The sequence below is a fragment of the Aulonocara stuartgranti genome (assembly GCF_965226115.1).
Source record: "Aulonocara stuartgranti genome assembly, chromosome: 13".
Taxonomy (NCBI): Eukaryota; Metazoa; Chordata; class Actinopteri; order Cichliformes; family Cichlidae; genus Aulonocara; species Aulonocara stuartgranti.
In genome coordinates, this window is record NC_138949.1 from 26,175,171 (window position 1) to 26,194,615 (window position 19,445).

The 19,445-nt window shown below is 38.8% G+C and overlaps 1 protein-coding gene across 2 annotated transcripts; it reads right to left on the reverse strand.

Moving 5' to 3' along the window:
- Positions 1–1,490: 1,490 nt before the first annotated feature.
- Positions 1,491–12,916, reverse strand: LOC309720106 (monocarboxylate transporter 12-B-like). Of its 2 annotated transcripts, none has more exons than XM_082556694.1 (10): positions 12,376–12,916; positions 10,922–10,998; positions 10,565–10,798; positions 8,850–8,953; positions 8,167–8,310; positions 4,492–4,587; positions 4,111–4,267; positions 3,054–3,773; positions 2,898–2,959; positions 1,491–2,339 (listed from the first exon to the last, which is right to left on the reverse strand). In XM_082556694.1, exons 3-10 carry the CDS (start codon positions 10,711–10,713, stop codon positions 2,152–2,154), a joined length of 1,620 nt encoding a protein of 539 aa, XP_082412820.1. In that variant the 5' UTR covers positions 10,714–10,798; positions 10,922–10,998; positions 12,376–12,916; the 3' UTR covers positions 1,491–2,151. The 2 variants fall into 2 exon arrangements, with proteins under 2 accessions (XP_082412820.1, XP_082412819.1); XM_082556693.1 differs by having other exon boundaries at positions 2,700–2,959.
- Positions 12,917–19,445: the final 6,529 nt, after the last annotated feature.

Consider the following 19,445-nt stretch of genomic DNA (forward strand, 5'->3'; position numbering starts at 1 on the left):
TTGTAAAGATAGCTATTCTGTATTCTTTATTTTTCCAATAAAGGGATCAAACAATGCACATTCAGCACAAATACGGTCCTAGTTTAGATTCATTCTAAAACAGCATAGACTTCATAATTGTTGGTGACAAGGGAATTTCGGTTGTAAACTTTCATTTATTTTGCTTTGTTGTTTTGGTTTCCTCAAGCTGAATTTACACTTCCCCACATCAATAAGCAGTCTCTGCAAGAACATCTGTTTTGAATGAACTTTTTGAAATGCATTAAATGATTTAGTGACAGAGGGTGAACAGTGCACACATGGGCCTACTGCCCCCTGGTGGCTAAAAACAACCCCCTTAACCTTGATGTAATTTTCCAAGAAAAGTTTGGATGCTGCGTAAATTGCAAATAGAAACAGAATGCAGTGAACCCGTTTTTTATTCACAACAGAACATTCCAAATTTTTTTACATATCAATATGATGCATCATTTTAAAAAAATTGTTAATTTTGATGGCAGCAATGTGTGTCAAGTAAGTTGAGACTGGGCTGTGCTTACCACTGTGTAGCTTCCCCTCGTGTTTTAACATTAATCGAAAAATGTCTGGGAATTGAGCTGTTGCTCGACTTCTAGGAGAGCAGTGTTGTCACCCCAACCGTCGCAGCAGACGGCCGCCCCTCCCTGAGCCTGGTTCTGCCAGAGGTTCCTTCCTGTTAAAAGCGAGTTTTTCATTCCCACTGTCGCCAAAGTGCTTGCTCATAGGGGGTCATATGATTGATGCATTTTTCTCTGAATGTAGTATTCTAAGGTCTTTCTCTTACAATATAAAGCGCCTTGGTGACAGTTGTTGTGATTTGATGCTGTATAAATAAAGTCTTTTTCATTTCTTTATGCTCCCAATCTTTTTAGTCGGTAAAAGGGCTGAATTGAAGTAGGGAAATTCAGCACCCTGACTTTTCTACTGAGAAGCTATGCTGCTCTAATAACTGGAGTATGCAGTTTAACATTGTCTTGCTGAAATATGCAGAAAATACTGCCTAAAGATGAGGTGAAATAACAGCACCTGGATAGGAAAATATGCTCTAAAATCTGCACATACCTTTCAAGCTTGATGGTGTCTTTCTATATTGCAAATGGCCATTATAGACACTGGACTGGTTTTTGAATTGAGTGCTGGCAGCTAGCCGGATGGTCCCAGTCTTCTTCTGTTCAGAGGAGGCAGCATTCATGGTTTCCAAAAAACATACATTTCAAATTTTGATGAATCTGACCACAGAACAGGCTTCCATTTGCTTAAGTGAATTTTAAATGAGTTTTGACCCAGAGATGACAGCAGTTTTTCTGGACTCCACTTTTCATGATATTTAACCTCTATTTGTGGATGCCAAAGTGAACTGTGCTCACAGACAATGATTTCTGTAAGTTTTCCTGACCCCATGTAGTGATTTCTATGCCAGAATCATGCCTGTTTGCAATGCAGTGCTGTCTCAGAGCCTAAAGACAACAGACATCCAATACTGGTTTTCCAGATTCGAAAAGATATGACATCAAGTATTTAAAGTCTTCACAATTTTTTTGTGTCTTCAAATTGAATATAAGGAGCTATTTTTCATGAAACAGTAAAATGTGTCACTTTAAACATTTGATATGTTTTCTATTTTCTATTGTGAATGAAATGTGGGTTGCAAATGAATGCAATCCTGTTTTATTCACATTTTTCACAGCGTGCCAACATTTTTTGGAGGTGAAGTTGTAGAATCGCACAAAAAAAAACAACAACAATTAGGATTAGCTTACATTTTCACATTCAGCGGGTCTTCAATATAAAAACAGAAATAAAGAGACATGAGGAACTTTCATTTTTAAATTATGTTGGAAGGCACTTCTCAAGTATCATCTTTTAAAAAGCAAAATTACTTCAGACAGTTAGTAGACTATACTGTTAATTACTATAGAAAATATTTATCCAGTCATTAAAAAAACAAAACAACAACAAAAAACAAACAAACAGGAAAATGTCACTGTGAAATAACTAAAACTCTATATTTTTTCCTTCCTGGCCACTTGCTTCTTGATCTTTAGCCCAGTCACACATTATTATTATTATCTTAGTACACCCACAGACCAGTGGCACCTGTGCAGACAGTGAATAAGAAGCAAGGTTGACATGTCATAGGATGCTCTGCAGAGCTGCAGCGGCCGTGTGACTGGGGTTTAAATGTGCAGCTGAGTTCAACTTGGACCTCTGGCAGTGTCTGACTAACATGGCTGCTGCTAGGACTGCAGAGCTGAAGATAAAGGAAGCCCCACTGAGGAAGAAAGTTGCTGCATAGTTTCCCGTCCGATCAACTAACCAACCTGGAGAAATAGGAAAGAAAAAAGATAAACACTTTTTTTTTTAATCCATATTTTAAAGTAGGACTTATTTTTCCTCCAAAATGGCATTGTTTTACAGAGTTTATGCTCAAACTTCTGCACAGTTATTTCTGAAAATATGGATGTAAAAGCATGAAGAATGAAAATTAGGTGGTGCCTTATGGCTTATGAAACAAAAACAAGTGGAGAGAGCTGCTCGTTCTTTGCAAACAGCAGATTCTAGAAGGCAAAAAAGACCTAAAAAGGTTGGTATAGAGGCTAGAACATGCATGGGGGAATAATTAGGATGAACAAACAAAGTTTGACTCTTAACTCTGCTGTAGTATATTCATGAATCCTTACCTCCAATGGGAGGGCTGAGCAGGTAGGGTATGGCATGAAGGAAGTAAACCACACCCAAAGCTGAGGTGAGATAGGTGGAGCCCACAGTGTCAGAAGTCACCACTGGTATTAGTGCTACATATGCACCATCAAAGTACCCATAGAGTATGGAAAAAGGCACGAGAAGGGAGAAGGAGCTAAGGAAAGGCATGAACATACAGCAGAGGCCTTCCATGGCCATCGCCACCGTGTAGCTCAGCATGCGAAACCTCCTAACACACCTAGAACGAAGGAAATCCATCACCACTGAACTTTGAATTTAATACAACAAACTAATTATTAACTAACAAAAATACACTCCAGGTTAATACTTACCCCCTATCTGTGATCCATCCAAATGTGATATTGCCAACAATTCCACAGACTCCAAATACAGACATGAGTAAAGCAGCATGCTGAGGCTGCACCCCCAAACTGAGGGCATAAGGAACCAGGTAAACTATTGGAGGGCTGCAACCATACGCCATAAACAGGAATGACATGGACAAAATCAGGAAGCTGGGTATCAAAAGGAAGCCAAACTCCTCCCTGGACTTGAAACAAAAGCACTGAGCTCTGGATGAAGGGTTTACTAAAGGATTATTGTCACTTTGTTTGGCTTCATTAAATTTTGAGTCTTCTATCTTTCCATCCATGTCTGCCAAGTTTTTGCTCAAGCTAATGCTTTCCACCAATATCAAGTCCTCGGTCGTGTTGGGTAGCTTAAGATCTGAGAATTCAATGTTGCCTAGCATTGTGTCTGTTAGTGAGTTGCTAAATAAAAAGCATTTCCCTATCTTCAGATCTATTAACTTCTGATCAGATGGCTCCAGGGTTGGAAGAAATGCTATGTTACCTAGTTTGCCCTTTTCAAGTCCAAAGTTTTTCAATGTTCCGTTTGGTATGAGGAGCCCCTGAGGACCCTTTAAGTTCTTTACATCCAGCTGCTTGTGGTCCACTTGGATACAATCAGCAGATATTTGTTCAGGGACTTTAAAATCCAGCACTGTCTTCATGCAGTTTTTCCCAAATTTTGTCAGCTTGCTCTCCCATGTCCTTCAGATAGAGTGAGAAAGATAAGAAAATAATTAGATTTCAATTTTTTAAGGATTAGGTGATCTTTTAAATCTGTGGCAAGATGGATCAGGTTTTTTTCCTAGTGTATCCTGTAGGTAGTTAATCGAATTGGGATATTTGGAATTTGGGGGTAAACAACTGTGGCTCTTTGAGCAGTTTTTGCGTCATGAGCTGCCATTTGGGTAACATTTACCAGAAGAACATTTCATTGTAATGAGATGAATAATGTTATCCATTTTACCTGTCAGTAGTTTTACTTTGGCAACATATTTCTTTCATATCCAAGTAAAATACACCAAAATACCCAAGAACTTACCTTTGACTTCCTCTTGGTTCCAGCGGCCTCATCAGGGCACCACAGACACACAAGTTGGACACAAATGCTCCAAGAATGAGCAGCGCTCCTCTCCAGGAATAATACTCTATAAGGAGCTGCACTGCAGGAGCCAGGAGGAAGGTCCCAATGCCACTGCCTAAAGATGAGGTAACATTGGATTTGATGGAATGAAATAAAACACGAAAAGAGTGAAGGGGGAATATGGGATGAGGAACTTAAAAGCAGACTGAAAAAAGCACAGAGGAACACAGTAAATACATACAGGTGGAAACGGTGAAAGGAAGAATGAACAGGTGAGGTGAGAAAAATAAAGTATCAGTGAAAAGAAAGAAAAATGAAGACAAGTAAAGATGTCACTACCAGACAGAGCAATGCCATAAGCCAGAGCTTTCCTCTCACTGAAGTACTTCCCAACCATCGCTATGGCTGGTGTGTAGCTGAGAGCAAAGCCAAGACCTGCAGAGAATGAATAAAGGGTTTTTGTAGTTTGGGAGATCTGCCATATGTTGCCAAATCTCATCAGAAGCTCTCATATGTGCCATTCTACAATCTGCTATTTACTTAGCAAATATTTCCCCCAAAGCAACTTGGTATAACAATATTTAAACGCCACAGTAAGATCATCATTAACGTTCACGGCTCATATCATTATATTTTCCCCTGTAAAAATGCTTCTGTTTTTTTCTCCTTTTTAACAAGTGAAAAAAAACTGTTTCCCTTTCCCTTCAAGTGGTCACAATATAGGTCGAGGCTCCCTGAGGTTCTGTCGGTGGTATCTTTCTGTTAAATGGTTTAACCCACAAACCCTTTGAAGGCCATCTGTAGTAAAAATGTGCCAAATCAAACATGTGTAGCTACCCGCTGTAGCGACCAGTCAAAAGTAGCTTGTGTCTTTGTATATAGATGTTTGTACAGTACTGTGTCAAAGTCTTGAGCCACACATCAAATGTACAGACATGTGTGGAAATGCAGTATATAAGTAGCAGAATATGTACAACACATTCTGAACTCTCTTAGGCAAGCTTTCTTGTCATTTCTTTTAAGTAATCTTCAAGAATAGTTCTCCAGGCTTCTTGAAGGACTTTTGAAGTTCTTCTTTGGCCACCTTTTGTTTCATTCACTATAGGGCTGCCACAAACGACTATTTTGATAGTCGACTAGTCACCGATTATTTTTGCGATTAGTCGACTAATCAGATCATCATCCATTGGACGTAAAACGTACAGCTTATTGCACCAGCATGCATCTGCTCTTATATAACTATCATTAGCTTACAGCTTTAAGTGTTTAAGGTATGTGCTAACTAAAAGTAAAGACAAGATGATAGCAGAGGTGGGACCAAGTCATTGTTTTGCAAGTCTCAAGTAAGTCTCAAGTCTTTATCCTCAAGTCTCAAGTCAAGTCTCAAGTAATGTCAGGCAAGTCAGAGTCGAGTCTCAAGTCACTGGTGTAAAAGTCCGAGTCAAGTCACAAGTCTGAAACTTTGAATTTCAAGTCCTTTCCAGTCTTTTAAAAAAAAAACGAAAAAATAATGTTGCAGTTATGCTAAATGTAAATATTAGACCATGTAATTTTAAAATCTGTGTTTTTCTCAACACATGACAAAATAGTGAACTTAGAAAATATACACAAATTGTGAAATTGCACCTCTTTAAAATGCAGCTCAATTAAACCTAGCTCCAAGAATAATTTTCACCGACAGTTCTGAGATAAGCTGCATGTTATTCTTGGATGCGGTTGTAGGACCAGCTTTAAAATCGCATGACAAAAATATCATACACATTAAAAAAAACTGTATCACCAACGTAGCCTGGACAACATTTGCTAGTTAGATGAAGTCAGCTATCTCATCTTAGCATATTTATATGCATATTTATAATCATACGGTTCTTGGAGTGAGTGCATACACTCATGAAGTTTAGTAACTTCAGGTCACTGCAACAAGCCCAGGTACAGTTTACCGACGGATGGGTAGTAGTAGTAGTGGGTAGTAGTGGGATGGGTAGTAGTGGAAATAATTTCTGGTACCCATTACAGAAATGTAGTGACAATAATACTGTATGCTGTAATCGTACTGGGCAATTAGTGATACAAAAAACCTGTTTTATCCTGTGAATAAAAGTATGTGTTTTTGTCAATGTACCATAATAACAGAAGCGAAACACAATATTGTGTCAGGACAATTCACTATTTATGCACAATAAACACAATAAATAAAGGAGCATAGCGCGACAATTTCTGTTCAGCGCCAGACTTGCTTGTAACCTATATCACTAATTATGTTATGAAAATGACGTATTAACTACTAAAAAACACTGACCTTCGTGTAAATGCTTGGAGCAGACTAACCTGTGAGCTGGAGTGTTCTGGGACGTTATATTTGATCATTGAATGGCTGCAATCCAGGCCATCCGTCGCGTCTTTGTTACTTCGGAAACATGGCTTGAACAATTTCTCTTCAACGACGTAATCCGAAAACAACCGATCTCTTTACCCGTCGGCTTCCCGTGGCTGTCATGTGACCGGCTATTGCAGTTAATAATACAACAGCTTCTTGACATTTTTGTGTTTCTTTTTATCGCTGTATAACTGATTTTAATTAAAAGCCTGCGTGCGCTAGTACCGCTTGCCACGAGTTCCCAGAATCCTTTGCGGTTCTACCCGTGAATGACGTCACATTTTCAATCTCTATATAATATGCATGTTAAATTTTATATTTGGGGTAAAATATCAAGTCTTTTCAAGTAAACCGGTTCAAGTCCAATTCAAGTCCCAAGTCATTGGTGTAAAAGTCCAAGTCAAGTCACAAGTCTTAGAACATTTTTTCAAGTCAAGTCTAAAGTCATAAAATTAATGACTCGAGTCTGACTCGAGTCCAAGTCATGTGACTCGAGTCCACACCTCTGGATGATAGTGTTTATTAAATTTTAATGAAATTTGCAGATTGTTTCGGTGAAGTTTAACAAATTCCTTGCTATCTAAAATATAACAGCACACCGGAGTATATTCTCGAGCATCTCACACTTCTGATGATCAGTTGCCTGCTTGATGTTTATTCAGCTGTGTAAAAACTATAACTTTAATCTCAGCCAAACCGATTTACTCAGGAACAAATAAAATACTAAAAAAAGGCCAAACAATAAAATTTTTAAGTTATCTAAGTGACTTATATATGTTTAACCTGAGTAGCGAAAGACGGCAGTGGGTTTGAAAACGATTTGCCGGGAGTCCGGTGTTCTCACGGGCTCTAGTGAGCCTGTAACCCCGGCTAGCTATCGAGCTAGTGGGTAACAGACGTCTCCGAAAACGTCAGAGCGCTTTTGAAAATATGTGGTGTCTTGATAAACTGAGCAGATATTTGAGGTTTACACAGCTACATTCTCGCCTGAAAATATGTTTTTTGTGACACAGAAAGAATAATAAGACTAATATTAAAACTAACAGCTTAACGGCAGCTGGCATCCTTGTACATGCAGTGCTGCCATCTTCTGTTTCAGTCCGTTATTACACGCTTAAATCCTACTACTTATTCCTGCATCTTTTGTGATCTTTCAAAGCTTCAAACGACGCGTCGACTATTAAATCAGTCGTCGACGATTTTGATAGTCGACGTACTCGTGACTAGTCGACTAATCGTGGCAGCCCTAATTCACTATAAAGATGATCCCACAATGCTTCAATAATGTTGAGGTTTGGGCTCTGTCCATGACTTATGTTACACTGCGTGTTTTTCTATCCAGGTATGCTTTTAATGCATTGGCAATGTGGGTGGCATCATTGTCCCTCCATGACAATCAGGAGCCTTCCAGATGATTTTGACAAGATCTCCAACAACCAGGCAGGTTCCCTGTTGACGCATGGCTGTTACCATTTAATCTTCTGTGCTTACATTTAAGATCATGCTGTGTATGTTAGATATGTGTGTACAGGATCGTGTGCACATGGAGTACTGCTGCAGTCCCCCATGCGGCTGTTAACTGTTATCTGCAGTACACAACAGATAACAGATAACAGCCGAGTATCATGAACATGTACCTGTGAGGACACCCAGAGACATATAAAGATACTCCAGGCTGTTAGCGAAGGAGCTGATAATCAGACCAGCAGATGACAGCATGCCTCCGAGAATCACTGTAGCTCTGCAGGACAGACGGTTCCCAAGAAAGCTGCCCAGAGGAGCTGCAGAGACAGTTTCAGTAGATTTGTTTTATTCATAAGATTTTCTTTCCAATTAATGCCTCATTTTCAAAAGGAAAGCAAGTTTGTGTAGACGCCTGTTAATCGCAACAAGATTTGTTTCTTCCCCTTCTGGCCAAACTATACCCTCCTAACTTGTGTATGGTTTGATAAGAATATAAAAATTTTAAAAAATGACCTGTATTTGTATAGCGCTTTTCTAGTCCCTAAGGACCCCAAAGCACTTTACACAACCAGTCATCCACCCACTGGTGATGGCAAGCTACATCGTAGCCACAGCCACCCTGGGGCGCACTGACAGAGGCGAGGCTGCCGGACACTGGCGCCACTGGGCCCTCTGACCACCACCAGTAGGCAACGGGTGAAGTGTAGGACACAACGACCGAGACTGTCCAAGCCGGGGCTCGAACCGGCAACCTTCCGATTACAAGGCGAACTCCCGACTCTTGAGCCACGATCGCCCAATATACACTGTTAGCCTTTGAAGTGCTTTTGATAACTGGTGCAAATGATCATCTTACCACAAAGCATAGTGGTGGAGTCTATCAGGCTGTGGATCCAGGCCGTGTTGGAGTAATCCTTCTCAAAGTGCATTTGAAACTCAACAAAGAACATGGAGACACATCTGCATACAGAGAGATTGTTTGTGACATGAATAAGGAAGAGTGAAATAAAGCAATAAACTGATGATAATAGGATTAGTAGCTTTCCTCAATAACAACTTCAAAGAGGTTTATTACATTAAGTCAATAAGAAAAGAGAAAGTCTTCATATCGAAGAACAGATAAAACATAATTAGTCTGTCAGTTGGGCTAACACCGTATCTTCAGGTCAGTTTAAGATGGGATCTTACATCCACTATCTATATCATGTATATATTAACTTTGGGTGATGATTTGGGCCAAATGCAATATTAATTAGACTATTTAATACTTGCCAAATCCTAGTCTGTCAGACTTGGCAACCAATATAATGTTTATCAGGTTATGACAGGCATTTATATCAAACAGTTGGAGGGCTCTGCACTCCATGACCTGTATTTTTATTCACCCTTGCTGTCTGTTACTTAACACCAGGCAGGACTTCTTGTTCTTGAAGCCTCAGACAAGAACAGTGCTGTAAATCACTCACCGCCTTGATAAAATTCACATTAAAACAGAATTCGATGCATTATTATTTTCATCATTACACACTTTTTCATTTCTTGTACTTTGTTTGCCAGTACTACAAAAGCTTTAGCAATGTTAGCTTTTATTTCAGGCAGAGAAACAAACTAGAGGATGAATGGCTTTGTTCTTCAATTTTACAAGCTAAGACGTTTTCTCTAACATCCTGTTAGGTGTTAAAAAACAAAACAAAAAAACATATTTTTTCCCCCCAGGAAAATCTACGGTTTCAAAATCAAATGTAAACTATAGGGGTGACCTCACAGGGTTGAAAGATTATATTATCTATTGAGATATATGGCAAGTGACATTATGTCCTGCGTGAGCTGGGGTGGTTGGGAAATACTGAGTATTATAAAGAACATGTTAGTAAATTACATGGAAAAACACAACACTTCACCAAACGTCTTCTTCCCAGCACATGCTGTAAACTATACAGGTCACTTTTTTTAAAAATTACACATTTCACCCAGTTTGTTCACCCAGTCAGTTTCTATAGTGTAAATCTAGAGGTAACCTTCAATTAAAGCCAAACACCAGATTGTGGCAGACCTGTGAAAGTAATGTACAGTGACGTAAATGTGGAAACATCTCTGCAGGATTTCAAAGTCTTAGTAGAAAAAAAAATATGGCTGCTGAGACGCTTAAACCTTGGAAGTGAGTCAGAATGGATTATTGCCAAGTAATAACTTTGAGGTGTTAATAATCTAAGAACATAAAGTCTTGCTAAGTACAGCTACATGTCAAAACTGCATATTGCATAGTAATAATCCTACACCTGCTACAAAAGGCTAAGCTGGAGCTTTGTACACCTGGAGGTGAAGTCATGTTGAGTAGTTTGTGGAGAATAAAGATTTAAGTGCACCAACGAGTGGAAATAATTTGCTGTTGGCCTGGTGCTCTTAAATTAATAACAGATTAAATCATACAGTGAAATACTAAATGGAAGCTGTATCACAAGCATATAAAGAGTGTGCCCAGTAGTGACAATGGGAAAATCACAGCAAAATCTATGGATAAGCGATTTTGTAGTTTTTAAGCATAATTAGCTTCAAAGTGAGGACTGGTACCTGGTTACTGCTCGGGTGCAGATGGTAGCGAGAAAACAACCAGCGACAATCATCCAACCCCAGCCTCCTTCAGGCTCGGTCTGGACTCCAGATGCACTTTTGCCTCCTTCAAGTGTCTCCTGCTTGGTAACTGCCATCCCTCCAGCCATTTACAGAACCAGCTGATGTCAGCAAACCTGTCTGTTACATGTCTCTTAAATCACCCTCATTTGTCGGTGTGCCTTCTGCCACCTCCTGAGAAATTGTAGAAATTACATTATCAATAAGTATAACATTAAACCTATTTTCCTATGTATTTGTTATTGTTATGTCACATAAATACACAGTGTAAAACTTTTTTATTACACATTCACATACCAGTAGGAGACACAAATCCCTGGGAGGGTTGTGTCAGGAAGGATGGCTGCAGCGTAAAAGTCTGTGCCAACCCCTTCCTAATATGGGAGCAGTCAAAAGAAGCAATTACTGAACATTTTAATAACAAAAAACAAAGAAAGATGATGTAGTCTTTTTGGACACCATAATGGCCTTTAGAGTTTAGAGTCAGTTGTTTTAGTTACCGACTTCACAGATTTCATGGTTGAAAAGTAGGTCAAGAAACTCAAACAAAGTACATTTATTGTAAACACTGACCATGCAAATGCCACAAACGGTGCATATGTAGTTCACTTAGATCCTTTAAGTTAAAACTTTTGTATATTTTTAGTATGGGACTGTCATTTCTACCTGAAGTAATTTATATGTGTTGTTATGGCTCTGTTGTAGGCAGGTAGAAAGATACCAATATGATATTTATTTATTTAAATATTGCATGAAAGCAAGGGATGGGGTCGAAGTGTGTTGCAAAACAGCTTGCAGCAGTGCAAGAGATATGGGCAGGTTCAAACAGCTTAAATAGTGAACCCTATATATGATTAGCCAACTCGATTCACAGGCGAGGATCAGCTGAGAACATTAGCCAGTCTTTAACCTGCCAGCTCCTGAGTACAAAGTCTGTGCGATGTCAGATTGTGTTGATATGCAAAATGTGTATTTTCCATTTCTTAAGCTCCAGGTTTCACATTAGCTAAATTTGTGTTTACAAATCAGCTCCTGGGTCTTAGCTTTATGTGTGGTGACAAATACAACAGAATAGCCAGTAGAACAGCAAACCTTCAAAATAAAACACCAGAAAAAAAACAGACAATTAAAACCTTAACAAGAGACTAAAATGTAAAGTATTGCACTTGGCCTATCTGTGCTTTTGCAACTCCACTCATGTGTTTGTCCAAAGGTTTGTGTGCAGCTTCTTTTGTTATGTCATATGTTGCTCAAAATGTTATCTTGACAAAATAACAGGTTGTTAGTCTGCATGCCTGTGCTACCAGCAAACGTATGAAACACAGAAATTCCACCCTGCAGTAAAATGCAAACCTTTTGGCTCTGAAACACTAAAAAGTTTACATTAAGTCATTGAAGACTGTAATTTGTTGTAAAATGTGGCCACAGAATATTTGATTTCACTTTATATTCATTTGAAAACAAAAAGGGGAAAGCATCCATAAGAAATGTAAATTAGTACAATTCATTTATTATGACTGTCATCTAAAAGCATGCTTTGTTTTTTCAGGTAAATGCATTTTTTCTGCTGTTTTTCGCAGCAGCCTTTTGCAGTACAAGTCAAAACAGAGTAAACATCAACACATAGCCTATGTGGGTTAGAGGGTCAAGGAATGGAACTGGAAAGAAAAACGAGCAGGAACAGAAACAGCAGAGCAGTACTGAACAAGACTAAAACACAAAACAAGTGAGAAGTACGGGTGTTTGCTTACAGCCTCCAGATAATCTCCGCTCCCCTCCGTCACCGTTCCATGACTCAAGTGTTCATCAGTAACACAGAGAACTTCCATTGATAAGAAGTGGAAGCTAATTGGCTGATCCTTCGACGCATCAGCACGCTGCAGTGGAGCTACGCTTCCGCCATTGGAGGACTGAAGATGAGTTTTTTTAGACTTACACAAAACGCTATGCACGCAACAATAGTGATAACAGTAAAAATAATATTGTTTTTTCAGGTACACGAAACCAGCAGATTCCCAAGCATTTGTTGTGTGTATTTAGTTATGAGTACTTACAACGACCCTAAACGTTTTTTAATGTCACAACAACACGTAAATGAGTCTTTTTCTCGTTACCCAACTCTGCTCAGATCTATGTTTTGTGTATGCAAAGTCAACTCTTTTAACATGGCCGAAAGGCGTTTCTTCCACCGACTTTTTACTTGTAAAATTTGTATTTATTGGCACGTAAATTACAATTGTTTGCCGATAGTGGTCGGCAAACAATTGTAATAATATCTGCCAGCTAATATACCGCTGGGTTTTTATAATAATGAAAAAATATATGTATTTTTTTATTTTCACTTTTTTGCAGTGCCATATTTAAAAATGTTCAAAATTTGTTTTTTCAAATCTGTCTTGCAATTGATTTTAAAATGTTTTCTCCCAGAGGTGGATTGTTTTGCCAATTTTCGCCCTGACTTACCAATGAATGCCTGCCGAAATATTTTAGTGGAGATACACTGGACGCCCACTTTAATATTCAGTCCCAGTGCATACAGATCTGTATCTATTTATATATGTTTTATGTTCAGAAATATGTTCAGAAATTTATGTTCAGAAACTCATTAACCTGTATGAATCTGCAGCACCCCCTCTGGCAAAGTGCAGTATTTTTGCAGATTTTATTCTAAAGAAGCTCAGCATCTCATTTTATGTACAGTGGGGCAAAAAAGTATTTAGTCAGCCACCGATTGTGCAAGTTCCCCCACCTAAAATGATGACAGAGGTCAGTAATTTGCACCAGAGGTACACTTCAACTGTGAGAGACAGAATGTGAAAAAAAAAATCCATGAATCCACATGGTAGGATTTGTAAAGAATTTATTCATAAATCAGGGTGGAAAATAAGTATTTGGTCAATAACAAAAATACAACTCAATACTTTGTAACATAACCTTTGTTGGCAATAACAGAGGTCAAACGTTTACTATAGGTCTTTACCAGGTTTGCACACACAGTAGCTGGTATTTTGGCCCATTCCTCCATGCAGATCTTCTCGAGAGCAGTGATGTTTTGGGGCTGTCGCCGAGCAACACGGACTTTCAACTCCCGCCACAGATTTTCTATGGGGTTGAGGTCTGGAGACTGGCTAGGCCACTCCAGGACTTTCAAATGCTTCTTACGGAGCCACTCCTTCGTTGCCCGGGCGGTGTGTTTTGGATCATTGTCATGTTGGAAGACCCAGCCTCGTTTCATCTTCAAAGTTCTCACTGATGGAAGGGGGTTTTGGCTCAAAATCTCACGATACATGGCCCCATTCATTCTGTCCTTAACACGGATCAGTCGTCCTGTCCCCTTGGCAGAAAAACAGCCCCATAGCATGATGTTTCCACCCCCATGCTTCACAGTAGGTATGGTGTTCTTGGGATGCAACTCAGTATTCTTCTTCCTCCAAACACGACGAGTTGAGTTTATACCAAAAAGTTCTACTTTGGTTTCATCTGACCACATGACATTCTCCCAATCCTCTGTTGTATCATCCATGTGCTCTCTGGCAAACTTCAGACGGGCCTGGACATGCACTGGCTTCAGCAGCGGAACACGTCTGGCACTGCGGGATTTGATTCCCTGCCGTCGTAGTGTGTTACTGATGGTGACCTTTGTTACTTTGGTCCCAGCTCTCTGCAGGTCATTCACCAGGTCCCCCCGTGTGGTTCTGGGATCTTTGCTCACCGTTCTCATGATCATTTTGACCCCACGGGATGAGATCTCATCCAGTCAGCTTGAAAAAAAATTTTTTTTTTTAAATAAAAAATAACAAATAAATAAATAGTTACGGACTCTAATTGTAGCTTTCACCTTTAAACTAGCTATAGTTTATTAGCGTTTTTTTCCTAACTACTTCATGCTTTTCATCTTTTTTCTGTATAGATTGCAGTGTACCTTTCATTCGAGGTCAATAAAGAAATATCCAGAAAAAATCTCATCCAGTTTTAGTTTTATTTCTCTTTAGAAAAAAAAAAATCTCTTCACTTCAGTACATACACATTGCACAAGGCAGGGAGCCATTTTTTTAAACTGACTTTTTAAAAACCATTTCCCCCCCAAATCAGAGTTAAAAGCAGCAGCAGAACTGACGCTGACAACCAGCACTGGGATTCCCAAAACTTCCCAAATGCAGGCGAGCCAAGGTGAACAACCAGCACTGAAATCCAGCAGACAGAAAACAGGCAACCCCCCCCACTGAGGCCACCAAAGAGCATCCAAACAAGCTTTGATTCAACAACTACATCTTTCATCGCCACCTAATGTTAAGTTGAACTTAGATTAAGAAATAACCTTGGTAAAGAAGTAAAATGGATTTGAATTCAATGGGGAAATGTATACAAACAAGTGGTAATAAATGTAAAATGTATATATATATATTAATTCTATATCCAATTAGCAAATTTAACACAATTACATGTTAATGTCACAAAACTTAGTATCTAGTTAATCTAATCAGTCACAGCACAATTAGCCAACAGTTTTAAATTACAGCCCCAATAGAATTATTAGCAAAGGTAATAACTCTGTCTTGTCATGATGCATTTTCTGTCTGCATTGGGATTGTGAGTCGTGCTTGGGAAACCTGGCTCTGAACAGTTAAAACAACTTTATCAACGGACAGATTGCTGGTGTAGAATATATCATATTAATATTTACAAAATCTCTGTACAATCAAATACACAATATCTGCCCCGCCAGTCAAGCATTCCAGAAAACAGTTAAAAGGCTGGATGTCTTCTCGTACCAGGATGTTCGACCAGATTAACAACCTCTGAGGAAATGTTAGGAAAATGGTGTGAAAGATATTAGACAAGCAAAAGGTCAGAGGAACATGTCATCACAGTGGCTTGTATTTAATATTAGGTTTCACTAACACTACAGAGCTCCAGGACATTTAAAATACTTTTCCCCCTCAAACGTCCATCCAACATGATAGACTGGATTAGAAGAACACCTGGCACCATTCAAAAATAACTGTCACACACATCTGGAAAAAAAAGAAAAGAAAAAGAGCTTCTTCTGCTGCATAATTGGGTCTGAAACATCCTGATTACGAGCATCCACCTTGATTAGTGTTAACTAAATTAGCAGGACAGAAACTTCAGGAGGAGAAACTCACTCTCTGTCAAGATTCAAACAGGATTTCTCAGAAGGAAAAGCTAACAGGGTTGCATATCTTTTAGAGTAACATCAAGTCAAATCAACTCTGGTAGGTATTGAAGAAGAGACGTGGGGATAAAGATATCAACAGACGAGATACTGCATAGCTTGTTGGTTAGATTTCACTATGATTACATAAGATTTGCAGTTCAGTGGATACTGTAAGCCAGGGGTCCCCAATCCCAGTCCTCGAGGGCCAGTGTCCCTGCAGGTTTTAGATGTGTCCTTGATCCATCACAGCTGATTTACATGGATAAATTACTTTCTCAACATGTCTTCAGTTCTCCAGAGGCCTGGTAATGAACTAATCATGTGATTCAGGTGTGTTGACCCAGGGTGAGATGTAAAACCTGCAGGGACACCGGCCCTCATAGACTGAGATTGGGGACTCCTGCTGTAGGCCAAGACTCTGTACAGTACATAGAAATACATACTGGTCTGAATACAGATGGTCCCTTCCTATGGGAAATAAAACACCAAAAAAGTGTTAGTGATGTTCAAACAGCAAACTCTAAATTCAGACTGCTGTGAAAGCAGACAGAGACCCACACTGATCACTTATGATAACAGAAAAACCCACCACTTAGTAGTTCATTTCCTTAAAAGGACTTAATTCTTGTTTCACATTTTATCTACAGCATGATGCAGTTCCATAAACATTTTATCTGAAGAATTTAAAACCCAGCAAGTGTTCTCATTAGAAACAGTGAAGCTACAACAGTATGGAAGTACACTAGTTAGTTTCAACAATACTAAACGTATCTAAACTCAATATAATCCCATATTCCCACAACAGTCTATAACACCAGCTTCAAATTTCTGGAGTATGAAAATTATGTAATAGCTTGCAATTGTTAGTGGGGATATAGGGGTAAACAGTAAAATTAAAAACATATCATTTATGTTCTACAGTGATTATGTATCATCTCAAAATGCTTCCCCTAACACCAAGTAAAAAGATACAACCACTGGTTTCCATAAAAAGATGTTCCCCTGTGCTGCGAAACAATGTTCTGCAGACAGTGGTGATATGTGTTCAAAAAGTAAAACTTTCAACGCTTTCCCACAGATTTCTGCACATTGACAGATTATGACGGCTGGAAGCAATTACACTGGTCTGTTGTGCCAACTGAAATCAATGGAAACATCAATAGAGAACAAAACAAAAAACAAAACAAAAACAAAAAAAACAAAACAGGCATTTTAGACATTTTGAAATCACACACACACAAAAAGATGCCAACTCACATTATCACTTCTTACTGGCCACAAAAAATAAGGATTAAAAACAAAAGACAGTCACAACCTCTACCAAAATAAAATAAAAAACAAAGGAAACCAAAGCTAGCACTGAAGGTTAATGTTGTTTATGTACCAAGATCCACTTGGGACTGCAGGTGGACACTTTGATATTCAGACTCTGAATGGGTATTAACTGCAATGAATCTTCTGTTACAGTACAAATGAAAAGGAGAAAAAAAAAGCAAGAGTAAAACTTAAAACTTGTAAAAATGAGGTGAAGTAGCAGGGAACTGAAGGACACAAACACGGTGCAACCAGGCTAACACATGTTAAAAGGCAAATGATTTGGTTTTTTAGATTAAATGAAGTGGTGGCACAAGTTATCAAACTCCAGCCTGATTTTAAAGCAGAGTGGCACCTGACAGATTGAGGTCACTAATTAACATCCAAACATCAGTTGGTACAAGGCAAAGGGGGGAAAACAGAAAAAGAAAAACACACAGAGAAGAAAGCATAGCTTGTGTCACAGTTTGCAGTGTCATCACAGCTAAAAGAAAACATCAGGAAACCTTGATCATTTTTGAGGAAGCAATTGCAAAACCTCTCTTCACAATATTATGCCTCCATTATTTCACTACACTGTTACTCAAAACACTTGCATAAGTGACGGCATTTACATTGTTCAAGCCATTACAAAGCTTATAAAGCCTGTTAACCTTTCAGCAGAAATTGAATACAAACTTTTAGTATGAATCACACTGGCTGGACTACAATGAGACAGATAACCCAAACCATTTGTCACAAAAAAAGTATAATTATCTATTTTGATTCTGTTCAATCACCAAATGGGAAACAATGATGCATTTTCAATTCACAAGAAAATCTTTTTAGATGTTATTGCACTATGGGTGTCAGTTTAAAATAAACGTTTAAAAAGTGGTCTATGATCCTACCCTCCTATGTGTTAAACACAAACAGATCAGCAAAGCAGCTTAAGGGTCAGGGTCAAAGTGTAGTCAGTGTGTATGTTAGATCAGCGTCCCCAACCCCTGGGCCTCGGACCGGTCTGTGAGTCGTTTGGTACCGGGCCGCGAGAGTTGAGGCTCAGGTGTGAAATGTATCGTTTTCAGGGGTTTTATCGGTTTTCAGCGTTATTTTGTTATCGTTTACTTGGTTTTCCTGGGTCTTTTCACGCGTTATGAATAAATTTTCTTTTTTTCGGTACCGGTACTGGTTTTATTTTGTTGTATTTATCCGCGACACCTTAAAGGCCGGTCCATGAAAATATTGTTGGGCATAAACCGGTCCGTGGTGCAAAAAAGGTTGGGGACCGCTGTGTTAGATGGTGAAGTGGGGACAATATTTGTCAATAAAATGTTCAGAATACTTTAGTAGGCTACATTAAGCTAGATCCTTAGGATTTTACCCTTGTAATTTTAAGTTTATATCTGTGTTATTCAGGTACTGTAGGTAAGATTTTCACAAAAATCCGCAATACTGAACACAGCTGGAAGTGTGAGTGTTGATAAAAAGTCTAATGATTGAAGGCGAATTAAGCGACGACTAACTCAAGATTGCGTAAAGCGCATAGTTCCTATTCGGGAGAGTAAAGGCAGGTAGACAGTTACGCCTAATATAAAACAGTGGACAGTATTTCCTGCTTTGCCCAGCTTTATAGCTCAGCTGCTTTTATGATAAAAAGAAAGGCTGGAAAGGTTCAGGCTAGGAAGTGAAGATGGGTGGGACATAACAGCGTAATACACTTGTGGTCTGTTTCTCGAAAAACACTATACAATTCTTATAGCAAATGGAAAACTTACTAGTAGTGGGACTCCCTACAACTGTTGTTTCTAAGCTTAGTAAATAACACAAACCTTTCCTGTGTCCATGCAAACATGCGCTCATGTTAACTAAGTTTCAGCATTCTCAAATAATCGCAGATCACGCTATGTTTCCTTTAAAAAAATGGCAATGCTAAATTATTACATATTAAAGCTCTATGTGCCATTTTCAAGTATATGATAAATATACAAGTGTGTTATTTCAGCCCCGGTTACCTCAGTGCAGAAATCTGGACTGGCTCTCGGTTCAAAGGGTCTGAGTCTCTGATCCTATGGGTATTACCCTAAGCGTTAAAAATAGACTTGTTTATAGTTCTAGTGTCAATATAGACTTAGATCAGTGCAAACAGGCAGCAATAGCATATGAAGCCCATTCTCTGTTTAAAGTCTACCACATAATTGTGGCTAATACTCACCAATTATTTCAATTTAGACAATTTGGATTTGGATATTTTCCAGGTTTTTATGGTTGTTTCACAGCAAGCATAAAGTACCTGTTTAAAATTCTTGGGAATGTTGGGCAACTCTTAAAATTCTGTAAGTGCTTGTT